The sequence below is a fragment of the Mustelus asterias genome, chromosome 7 (assembly GCF_964213995.1).
Source record: "Mustelus asterias chromosome 7, sMusAst1.hap1.1, whole genome shotgun sequence".
Classification (NCBI taxonomy): Eukaryota; Metazoa; Chordata; class Chondrichthyes; order Carcharhiniformes; family Triakidae; genus Mustelus; species Mustelus asterias.
Genome location: NC_135807.1, coordinates 135592152 through 135604695, shown reverse-complemented (window position 1 = coordinate 135604695; position 12544 = coordinate 135592152). Strand labels below are relative to the sequence as shown.

General features: G+C 46.9%; 1 protein-coding gene across 5 annotated transcripts in view; it reads right to left on the bottom strand.

Annotated features, from left to right (window-relative positions):
- Nucleotides 1-7907, bottom strand: part of LOC144495970 (ATPase family AAA domain-containing protein 2-like) — a 59466-nt gene extending 51559 nt beyond the window's left edge. For 2 of the 5 annotated variants that reach the window (XM_078216872.1, XM_078216873.1), the window contains exon 1: nucleotides 7453-7749. In XM_078216872.1, the coding sequence (XP_078072998.1) occupies nucleotides 7453-7581 (129 nt within the window). In that variant the 5' untranslated portion in view covers nucleotides 7582-7749. Of the gene's footprint in view, nucleotides 1-7452; nucleotides 7750-7799 lie in introns of those variants that run through there. The other 3 variants (XM_078216875.1, XM_078216877.1, XM_078216874.1) reach the window with 2 other exon arrangements.
- Nucleotides 7908-12544: the final 4637 nt, after the last annotated feature.

Here is a 12544-nt window from a genome sequence, read left to right as displayed (position 1 = left end):
ATAGTAACAGTATTTCACAGAACACTAGATCTGTGCTGACAAAATGGTTAGCTCCAGCTATTTTATACAGAATCACCAGTCTTTGATTTAAACATATTATGGTCCCTGAAAAAGAAACAAGTAGAACGTGCATGTCCCTTCATCTTATTTTTTGTTTTTTATTATTTAGAGAATCCCAGTAACACATTAACTAATCCACTCCAAACATGGATCTGCACTCACCATCTAACACATTACAGTACCCAAAAGCTTCTGGTGGCCACAATTTCTCCTGATTGATCAAAATCATCATCTTCCCCTCCCGATATTTTGTTTCATTTCAAAAACCGTTATTCCGTTTCAGACAATCCATCTCAATGATATCTCAAGTCACATCTGAATCAAATGTTTACCATTCCTGGATTTATTCTTCTGTTGTAGTTACCCAATTCCGGTCATCCAATAAAGCTACCAAAAGGATCTCTATCCTCATTTTTTTTGTGGTCCTTATCTAAACAATAAGGGCACCCCTTATCTAAACAGTCTCAAAACGCTGCCAACACTGAATCCTCCAGCTTTTGTGTTACTGCTGAATGCTCTCCATTGATGCCATGAAAGTCGCTGGAAATAAATGTTGCCCCAGGTTTTTTTCAAAGCTTCAGACATCTGTTCCATAAGTGTATTTCTTTCTGAGAATCTAATTTCAGTCAAGACCAGGAGCCTAGCCATTTACTTTAGCACAATCTAACAATTTGAAAGCAAATGCTGAATTAGGATCTCAATCTGTTATATAATCTGTTAAATTCCATGTTTATGGAATAACCACCCATCCTTCAGAATTTATCAAAACCTGACCATGCATTCAACAGGTCATCTTTCGTATAAATTTTGTACATACATATTCAAATCTTCCTTGATGTCTAAATGATGAGCCTCCAGCTCCAAAAATACTTTGCACCTGATCCTGCTTCTGAAGAGAAGCAAAAGTGCTAAGAGTACCCCTTGCTTTCTCTTTAGGAAGGACGTAACCTGTGTCCATATATCCGCTTCATTCTTCCATTGGCCAAATGGTTCATTCAGCTTCACAGAACCAAGGGGTAAACCATACACTGATACTTATACTTGGATTCAGCCATTCTTCTCCAAAATAACTCCAATTGCAAGCTTCTGCCTGATAAGGTATCTTTTCATTCTTCACTTCTAGGCCAAGCATTCTCTGTTACGAATGTTAACAGGATCTATGCTAGTTGGTGAAGTCAAAACTAAAACACAGAACCCTTTCTTGTTGAGAGTTCATTAACCTTAGTCCAACACTCTTCACCCAGTGTCCCAACCATCCCCTATTTGTATCTGTTCAAATATCCATCACCTGTTTCCCTCAAAAAACCATAACAATGCAAAATGACAAGACATCAACAACCAAGACGTCCAGACGGGTTTGTCAAAATCCTGCACCTACTGCATGACTAGATGAGTTTATGCCCATGGCGAGATGTCCTATGCCTTTGCGGTAACCAGAGACATAAAGTAAGGTTGCCTTTGTGGCTCCCCAACTTTTCAATTTCTCTTTTGCTGCAATGCTTAAGAAAGCCACCACAGACAACATTATCCTCTGTTCAGGGTAACTCTTCAATTTCTCCTGAATGTGCCTCTACCAAAGCCACAAAAGCAGTATTCAAATGACTTCTGCATACAGATGTCGTGCCCCATCTGCTCACAACAAAGATATCCAGACTACAGCAAACAAAACAAGTGCTGCCAATAATCTTGGCTCCCAAATTCGTTTTTCCCCAGAACGTGGTTGTTTCAGCCAGAATTAGGATCACGCCACAAAGCACCAGACAGAACCATTGACAGCAGCAGTCCCAAAGCTGTTTAAAAATTCCTGTACCTTGATGGTTTGCTCTGTGGGGGTGCCACTATTGATGAGGATACCAGTGCAAACATTCAGAAAGCAGGTTCTACCTAAGGCCAACTCCATAATCAGTCAGGAAGCAGCAGGACATTAAGCTGAAAATTAAAATCAAACCTTGCCAGGCCTTTGTTCTTATCAGCCAGTATGGTGGAGAATCCTGGGTCTCCTATAAGCACCACATCAAAGTTCATCCAAAAACATCAACATCCATCATGAGAATTCTATGGCAGGATTAAAATCCCAAACGAGGTCTATCATACTGGAATCAACAGCATGAAAACCATCTTTCAGACAACTCGACTTAGATGAGGTCTGACGAAGGGTCATCCAGACTCGAAATGTTGGCTCCATTCTTTCTCCACAGATGCTGTCAGACTTGCTGAGTTTCTCTAGCATTTTATTTTTGTTTCAGATTCCAGCATCTGCAGTATTTTGCCTTTATTAGATTAGGTCATGACCCCTGCATGAATGATCTTAGAATCCCAAAGCAAAGCTTCTAGGGGCTACTGTCTCAGAGCAAATGACATCAAGGTAGTCAGTACTAACTATATCAGGATTATCCTAACAATCTTACAAACTTCAACACTGCAGACCACCTCTCTTGAGAAAACATTATAGCTATGCAGCCAACACACCCATTTGGAGGCACGTACCAAAATTTGGTCCATTGTAAAAGGTCCCATGGTATTAATTCTAAAAACAGCTGGGGAGCACTCTCTCATGTCCAGCTAATAGTTTCCCCTCAACCAGCATCACGAAAAGAGGCTATAAACTCATCATGCTGCAATTTTTTTGGCGTTTACTGAATCAGCTGCTTTATTTCCAACATGATTTCCAGTCAATGAATTGGAGGTTATCTACAGCAACTTCAGAGAAGCCTATTGCATTTACAGACATCATCCAGGAAAGAGTGTAAGAAGCAAGAGTTGGCATTGTTAGATTAGAAAGGTATCCTCTTCAGAGTGTGGTTACTTGCACTGCAAAGGATGAGTGCAAGCAACATGGCCTTTACTCTGATGCACATTTCACCACATTGAAATCCAGCACCTCCAATCATGCAGCACAATATTCCCTCAACATTGCACTGAAACAACAGTTTATATTCTGAAAAATTGTAGAAGGCAAGTGGTGCATGGGGGTGCTGAGTTGTTTATTGAACCAAATATTGTGAAGGTACAAAGCAGCATAAAAAACATCAAGTTTCTCATTACACTTTGGTCTTTGTATTTCGAAAGACATTGCATATTGTTACACAAAAGTCTTGGAGCTGCAATAACTTAACTTCCTTTCCATTTATTGATGGGGTATGGGCCAGCATTGTTCATGCCAAACTGCCCTTTGAAGGTGGTGTTGAGCTGCCTTCTTGAACATACATCCACTGTGCTGTTAAAAAAAGGGTTCCAGGATTTCAACCCAGCAAAAATGAAGGAACAAGATAGTTCCAAGTCAAGACAGTCAAAGGGGAAACTTGTAGGTGGTTGCTGTCTCCTAGGTGATAAGGTGTCAATACATCTTGTTGATTGTACCATTTTGCACAATGGCAGAGGGCATGGGTGATTCAGTTGGTGAATGATGCAATCTGAGATTCAGGAATTAAATGGTAATACCAGATAACAGCTTTCAGTGCTCCCTTTGCTCTTACCTAGAAAGCTAAACAAAATGCAGGCAGTTATATGGCACACACTGGAGTAGTGTGTGCAGTTTAGTCTCCATATCAAAGGATGAAACGCATGCATTGGAGACAACACAGCAAAGATTCACTGCAATAGTTCCTGAGTTGGGAGGGCTGTCCTGAGATAAGAGGCTGAGTAAACTGGGAAACTTTTCTTGAGTTAAGAGTGAGGAAGGAAGTTCTAGGTTGCAGGAAGATATAGACAAGTTGAGCAATGGCAGATGGAATTTAACCCTGAAAAGTGCAATTTGATGCACTTCGGAATGAGTGATAACAGAAGGGAATACTCAATGAATGGCAGGACACTAGGAAGCCCAGAGGGATCTTGGGATGCTTGTCCACAGATCCCTAAAGGCAACAGGGCAGGTTAATAATGTAGTTAAGGCAGCGTATGGGACACTCATCGGTTGTGATAAGAGCAGGAAGGTTATGTTAGAGCTGTACAAAACCTTTGTTAGGCCACAGCTGGAGTACTGCATGCAGTTCTGGTCACCTCACTCTAGGAAGGATATGATTGTACTGGAGAGGATGCAGAGGAAATTCACCAGAATGTTGCCTGGGGTGGAACATTTGAGTTATGAAGAGAAGTTGGACAGCTCAGGTTGTGTCCTTTAGGGCACAGAAGGCTGGGGGGGGGGGGGGGGGGGGGGGAACGGACGGACCAGATTGAGGTGTATTAGATTATGAGGGGTATGGACATGGTGGATAGGAGGCAGCTGTTTCCCTCAGTTGAAGGGTTAATAACAATGGGGCATAAATTGAAGGGGAGGGACAGGAAGCTTAGAGGGAATTTGAGGCAACATTTTTCACCTAGATGGTAGGAGTTTGAAATGCACTGTCTGGGTAGGTAGTAGAGACCTCACAACCTTTAAAAATATGTGGATGAGCACTTGAAATGTCAGCAGTCAAGGTCATGGGCCAAATGCTGTAAAGTGGGATTAACTGGATTTAGTCTAATTTTGTCAGTGGAGACTTGTTGGGCCGTACTATATGAGGGGATCTCATAGAAATATACAAGATTCTGAAGGGGTCTGACAGGGTGGACACATCATTTCCACTGTCTTGGAAATTGCCTCAGGTAAAGGGTCAGTAATTTAAAACAGATTATGAAATAAAATTCACTCATGCTTGTTCCAATCTTTGGAATTCTCTACCCTCGAGGATTCTGGCTACTCAATAGAAATCATAGAAACCCTACAGTACAGAAAGAGGCCATTCGGCCCATCAAGTCTGCACCGACCACAATCCCACCCAGACCCTACTCCCAAATCCCTACATATTTTACCTACTAATCCCTCTAACCTGCGCATCTCAGGACACTAAGGGGCAATTTTAACATGACCAATCAACCTAACCCGCACATCTTTGGACTGTGGGAGGAAACCGGAGCACCCGGAGGAAACCCATGCAGACACGAGGAGAATGTGAAAACTCCACACAGACAATGACCCAAGCCGGGAATCGAACCCAGGTCTCTAGAGCTGTGAAGCAGCAGTGCTAACCACTGTGCTACCGTGCCGCCCAACAATTATTAGGGGCTCTCTCCCCACCCCCATAACCACCACGGCAGCATCACCACCGAATTCAAATATCTGCAGTGGTGGGATTTGAACCCAGGTCCCCAGATCTTGCCTGTGTTCTTTCGATTACTAATCCGGTGACAATACCACTACACCACTGCCTCTCCTAGTTGAAACAATTTAAGACTGAGACAGGCAGATTTTTGTTCTTTTCAGGGAATCAAGCAATAGGGAACAAAAAAGTGGAGTTGAAGCCAAACGTCAACCATGATCATAGCGAATGGCAGACCAGGCTTGGGAGGGACTGTAAGGTCAACTCCTGCTCTTTTCTCATGTTATTTTCTAGGGAGCAGTAGGCCATTCAATCCCTCCAGCATGCCACGTTGGTAAGATCATGGTTTGTCCAATTGCAGCTTCTACTTTCCTCTCTGCCCCCCCATAACTTTTGACTTCCTTGTCAATCAAGTATCGGTCTAAATCTGACTTTAAAATATTCAACGATCCTGCCTCCACTGCTTGCTGGAAAAGAAAACTCAATGCAGCATGAGTAGATCAGTTAGTCATCCTACATTACAACAGTGCTGCTGCGGGTAACTACCCCTAGGCGACCTATCATGGTATGTCACACGCATCTGTCCGATGCTATCCTCACACATCTACTGTAGCTTGTCTAAAACCATTCCAGGACCTCCAACTTCCAAACGCATGTATTTGACCCCTTTCTGCTGCCCTCCATTTCGTCCTCTGGAAGAGACTTCTTGTCGGCTTTCAGCTCTGATCAAACGGCCAAAATACTTAAAAGATTTTCTTCTCCGGCTGTCATTTTTGATGAGCTCTTTTGTTTCTTGCACCTCTTCATGAGTCTTGTAGTTAGTATGCAGAATTTCTGGCAACCATCTTGGCACCCATGTTTCAGAGGCCTCAATTCCCCCCACCCCACTGGTTTTATTGACTGCACTTAGAAAAGTACTAAAATTGACTGTAAAGGGGCTTTGAGAGGTCCAGTGGCTTGGTATGCATTATACAAATGTAAACCTTTCTTTCACTGTGTGTGCAGAGTGTGCACGTTCTCCCAGTATCTGCCCGGTTTCTACCGGGTGAATCATAGAATCCCTACAGTGTAGGAGGAGGCCATTCGGCCCATCTAGCCTGCACCAACAACAATCCCATCGAGCCCCTGTCCTCTTAACCCCACATATTTACCCTGCAAATCCCCCTGACACTAAGGGACAATTTAGCATAGCCAATCAACCTAACCCACATATCTTTGGAGTGTGGGAGGAAACCGGAGTACCCGGAGAAAACCCACGCAGGCACGAGGAGAACGTGCAAACTCCACACGGACAGTGACCCGAGGCTGGAATTGAACCCGGGTCCCTGGCGCTGTGAGGCAGCAGTGCTAACCACTGTGTCGCCCAGGTGCTCCAGTTTCCACCCACAGTCTGAAAGATGTGCTGGTTAGGTGCATTGGCTATGCTAAATTCTCCCTCAGTGTACCCGAACAGGCGCCGGAGTGTGGTGATTTTCACAGTAACCTCACTGCGGTGACACTTCTAAACAACAAAGCTTTAAACTTTATAGACTGCATTTGGAAGTACTTAAATTGGTTGTAAAGGGCTTGGTGAGGTCCAGTGGCCCTGGTGATTATAAATACGAGCCTTTCTTGGGTGGTGGGGAATGAAGTGTGGCTCTCTGTAGCTTGGATAGAGGACTTTCCCAGTAGCTGGGAATGCTGGGATACCCTAGCCTCCATTACCAACAGCAAAAAGCGTCAGGGCCAGCAGAGAGAGAGAATAGAAATCAAAGATAAACCCAGGGCCAGCATCCAGAGGGAGGGGGGACAGCCCAGAGAGATCCAGAACCAAACAAATTAAAGCAGATCAACGAGGAGGCGGCCCAGGAGAGATCGTCAACCAGCCAAATGTGGAAGGAAAGTTTTTATTTATAAAAAAATAAAAACCCCGTCCCTCTCTTTTGGTCTGGTTGGGAAATAAAACGAGTCCTGCCGATCCGCGGAGGCAGCGCTTCTAGCCGTGGGCGGCCATCCCGAGGAAGAGGGAGGGGATTACATAAATATATAAATAAATAAGTGGCGCAGACTGCGCCACATGCCCGATCCATGGGCCCGGCGGAGGGAGGGGGGTTAGTCATAACCTCGGGAATTGAAGCAAACCCCCCACCCCAGAGAGGGGGACAGTCTCACCCCCCCCCCCCCAGCCCAGAGAGGGGGACAGTCTCACCCCCCCCCCCCCCCTCGGGCGAGGCCAGTGTCCCCCATCCCACCCGCCTCGGAATATCGGTCGGTCGATTCAAGCGAGTCAGTCGATTCAAGAGGGCCAGACTCCCTCTCCCCCCCCCCAACTTACAGCCTCGGCCCGTCTCCGTTTGGCGCGGCAGGCCCGCGGTGTGGACGACGGGCTCTGGCGGGAGCCCAGGGCGACGAACTCGGAGCTGGAGTCCAGGCTGAGGGAGGCCCCGCTCCTCAGCATCACCATGTTGCCGGGTGAGGGGGGTTGTTGGGGATGATATTGTCTCCCTCCTCCCCTCACACTCTCTCTCTGAGCGGACTAACAGGCTCCCGCCGGCCGCTTCTCCCTCACTGCGCCTGTGCGCGCGCCCCTGACCGTTGCTCTCGCGCTGCGGCCGTTGGCGGTTCTGGCGCCAAAACTTTCCCGCGCGCGCCCGCCCTCCAATCATTCCGCCGGCCGATCACCCCAACTAGTTCCATCCTAATCCCCGCTCCTTCCCACCCTGAAGGAGCGTCGGAGGGACCAGAACCCGAACCAATCCCCAAATCAATCGGACCGTATTTTTATTTCTGGGGACGATTTGGATTTCTAGCTCGCTTTTCCTCCGCGGAGGGATTCGCCGTGAGCAAAGCGTCGGTGTTTCTCCCACCTTCACTCACTCTGGGTCCCAGGGTGAGCGAGACCCCGCCCCCAACCTCCGCCGCCACTCCGATTGGTCAGTATCCCATCCAATCGGAGATTGCCGGTATCATGTGATCCCTCACCCCAGACCAATCAGAGCTAGGTCAACATATGACGTATATCATGGGCGTGGTTGAAGCGGAAGACACACGTGGGTCGCCTGGAGGGACAAGGGGGGCGGGGCTAGTGATGCGGGGACCCGGGTTCGAATCCCGGGGGAGGGATTTAAATTCCGTTAATTAATTAAATCAGTCTGGAATAAATACGCCAGTATCAGTAATGGTGACTGTGGAATGTAGATGTGCAGGTTAGGCCTCTTTTAGGGCAAACCAAATAAACCAACTCAAATTAACTCAGGGATAAAGTAAAAGGATGTGCAGGTTAGGTAGGTTGGCCATCCCTCAAGATATTAAGCCACTTGACTCACCTGCTGAAGGCTCGTGAAACCAAATAAACCTGTTGGACTTTAACCTGGTGTTGTGAGATTACTTGCTGAAGATATTGAGGTTAGGGGGATTAGCGGGGTAAATTTTCACAGTAACTTCATTGCAGTGTCTCATAGAATCCCCAGTGCAGAAGGAGTCTGTTCGGCCCATTGAGCCTGCACCAAACAAACCCACCAGACCCTATCTCCACAACCCCACGTACTTAACCTTCTAATCCCCCAACACTAAGGGGCAATTTAGCATAGCCAATCTACCTGACCCGCACATCCATTAACAGGTCCAGGCAGCGGGCGATCGACGGGGTCGTCCATCCTGACTGTCTGCCCCTCGACCGCGGCTACGTTCGCAGCCAGGTGTCCCTGGAGAGGGAGCATACGGCGTCCACGCAGTTGACACCTTCCGCGCCCATTGGGCACTGCAGGGGCTGGGGTGCATTATAGACCCCGATAATCACATTTTGATTTGATGTTTTAAGTTTCCTTTGTACTTCTGTTCGGGCTCTTCCCCCTCCTTTTGGGGAGCTGCCCCTTTTTACTTTATCCATGAGTTAATTTGAGTTGGTTTATTTGGTTTGCCCTAAAAGAGGCCTAACCTGCACATCTTTGGATTGTGGGAGGAAACCGGAGCACTCAGAGGAAACTCACGCAGACACGGGGAGAACTTGCAGACTCCGCGCAGACTGTGACCCAAGCTGGGAATCGAACCCAGGTCCCAGGCGCTGTGAGGCAGCAGTGCTAACCACTGTGCCGTGTTAATGTAAGTCTACTTGTAACTAATAAATAAACTTGAACTTATTAACTTTAAAACTTAAATGCAGGGGATGGGCTATGTTGGATAGTCAGTGTAGACTTAATGGGCTGAATGTCCTCTTTCTGCACTGTTGGGGTTCTATGAACCACATTAGCATTTGGTTTGCTAATGTCTGGCCTCCATGTGACTTCGGACCCACAGGAATATCACAGTCATATAGATTTACAACACAGCAATAGGCCCTTCAGCCCATTGTGTGTGTGCCAGCCACCAAACACCTACATATTCTAGTCCCATTTGCCAGCACTGTGCAGACCAGCGATGTGGGGACCCAGGTTCGAATCCCACCAGGGTATTATTTTGTGCCAAACAAATAAACTAAAACTCAGGGGCAAAGCAAGAAAGGCAGCCTCCAAAAAAGGGAACTGCCCAAACCAGAAGACAAAGTGTAAAGAAAATTTAAAACTTCAAATCAAAATGTGACTAAAAGGGTCAGTAACACACCCCTGCCCCTACAGGGCCCAGAAGGCCTCGGTGGTGACCGTGGACTCTGCATGTTCCCTCTCCAGGGACACCCAGCTGCAAATATAGCCACGGTAGAAGGGCAGAGTTGCACCAGGGCAGTTGGGGGGGGGGGGAGATTTAAATTCAGTTAATTAATTAAATCAGTCTGGAATAAATAAGACAGCATCAATCATAGTGACAATGAAACAAAGATGTCCAAAGATTTTCAGGTTTGGGGGATCAGTGGGTAAATGCGGGGGGTTACGGGGATAGGGCCTGGGTAAGATGCTCTGTCAGAGAATTGGCGCTGACTCGATGGGCTGAATGGCCTCCTTGCATTGGCACTGTAGGGATTCTATGAACCACATTGGCATAAATACATGATTTGGGTTATTAATGTCTGGCCTACACGTCATAGAAATTTACAACATAACAAGAGGCCCTTCAGCTATCAAGCATCTATCTATTCTAATTCCATTTTCCAGCACTTGGTCAGTAGCCTTATATGTATTTCAAGTGTTCATCTAAATGCTTCTAAAATGTTGAGGTTTTCCTGCTTCCACCACCCTTCCAGGCACTGAGTTCCAGATTCCCACCACCCTCTGAGTGAAAAAGGTTTTCCTCAAATCCCCTCTAAATCTCCTGCCGATTCCATTAAGTCTGGGACATTTGGTCACACTGATAGCAGAATGAAGGTCAGCTCAAGTTTGAAAGCCTAAACAAGGTACAGACTTGCGTTATCGTGGGGTTGAAGTTACAAGCAGACCAACCATCTTACTGAATGGCGAGCAGGCCTGAGGGGCCTATCCCTCTTCCTAATTCATGACTTGGCAAAATGAAAATGGGGGACAGAGTTTGTGGTCTGCAGAGGTCAGTGTGGGATCCAGGGGGCTGTAAAGTGCCTAATCAAAATATGAGGGGCTGTTCCTCCACTGCTGCCTCACAGCACCAGGGACCCGGGTTTGATTCCTGGCTTGCATCACTGTCTGTTCTCCCCGTGTCTGCGTGGGTTCCCTCTGGGCGCTCCAGTTTCCTCCCACAGTCCGAAAGACGCGCTGGTTAGGTGCATTGGCCGTGCTAAATTCTCCCCGAGCGTACCAGAACAGGCACTGGAATGTGGCGACTAGGGGATTGTCACAGTAACTTCATTACAATGTTAATGTAAGCCTACTTGTGACTAATAAACATTAAACTTAAAAAAAATCTGTCTTGGCTCCTTCTTTGCACTCTTTCAAATTTGTCCACTCCTATATTCTCAAATATCCAAATCTATCAGTGCTGCTCTTTGAGAGAGGGGTGGATTTAAACAAAAACAAGAGCTTTACATTTACAAACTAGCTCCTGCTGCATCGATACCATGACGTGGAGATGCCGGCGTTGGACTGGGGTAAGCACAGTAAGAAGTCTCACAACACCAGGTTAAAGTCCAACAGGTTTATTTGGTAGCACAAGCTTTTGGAGTGTTCCTCCAAGAGTTGTGTTCACAAACAGGGCATACGTAGACACAGGCTCAATTTACAAGATAATGGTTGGAATGCGAGTCTTTACAGGTAATCAAGTCTTAAAGGAATGGACAATGTGGGTGGAGAGAGGGTTAAGCACAGGTTAAAGAGGTGTGTATTGTCTCCAGCCAGGACAGTTAGTGAGATTTTGCAAGCCCAGGCAAGTCGTGAGGGTTACAGATCGTGTGACATGAACCCAAGATCCCGGTTGAGGCCGTCCTCATGTGTGTGGAACTTGGCTATCAGTTTTTGCTCGACGATTCTGTGTTGTCGTGTGTCGTGAAGGCCGCCTTGGAGAACTCTTACCCGAAGATCAGAGGCTGAATGCCCGTCACTGCTGAAGTGTTCCCCAGTAAGAAGTTTAACAACACCAGGTTAAAGTCCAACAGGTTTATTTGGTAGCAAAAGCCACGCAAGCTTTCGGAGCTCTAAGCCCCTTCTTCAGGTGAGTGGGAATTCTGTTCACAAACAGAGCATATAAAGCTTGTGTGGCAAATAAACCTGTTGGACTTTAACCTGGTGTTGTTAAACTTCTTACTGTGTTTACCCCAGTCCAACGCCGGCATCTCCACATCATGAAGTGTTCCCCGACAGGAATGAACACCGCTTGACGATCACCAGGCAGGAGTGTTCCCTTCCTGTCGGGGAACACTTCAACAGTCACGGGCATTCAGCCTCTGATCTTTGGGTAAGCGTTCTCCAAGGTGGCCTTCACGACACACGACAACGCAGAGTCACTGAGCAGAGACTGATAGCCAAGTTCCGCACACATGAGGACGGCCTCAACTGGGATCTTGGGTTCATGTCACACTATCTGTAACCCCTACAACTTGCCTGGGCTTGCAAAATCTCACTAACTGTTCTGGCTGGAGACAATACACATCTCTTTAACCTGTGCTTAACCCTCTCTCCACTCACATTGTCTGTACCTTTAAGACTTGATTACCTGTAAAGACTGGCATTCCAACCATTATCTTGCAAATTGAGTTTGTGTCTATGTATGCCCTGTTTGTGAACACAATTCCTCACTCACCTGAAGAAGAAGGAAGAACACTTGTGCTACCAAATAAACCTGTTGGGCTTGAACCTGGTGTTGGGAGACATCCACACCTGAGTCCCTGCAGGGGAAACCGGAAGCTGCGCGCGCAGTCTGCCACCCAACCCGTACGTCATCAAGCAGGCGTGTGCAGCCACTATTTTCCTCCGGCTTCTCCACACGGGGGAACCGGAAGGTGCTCGCGCGGCCCATCGCCCAGTCCTCACGCCATCCGGTGGATGTGTGCACCCGCTATACCCCTCCGGCTTCCTGCCTCCAACGTTATCCTC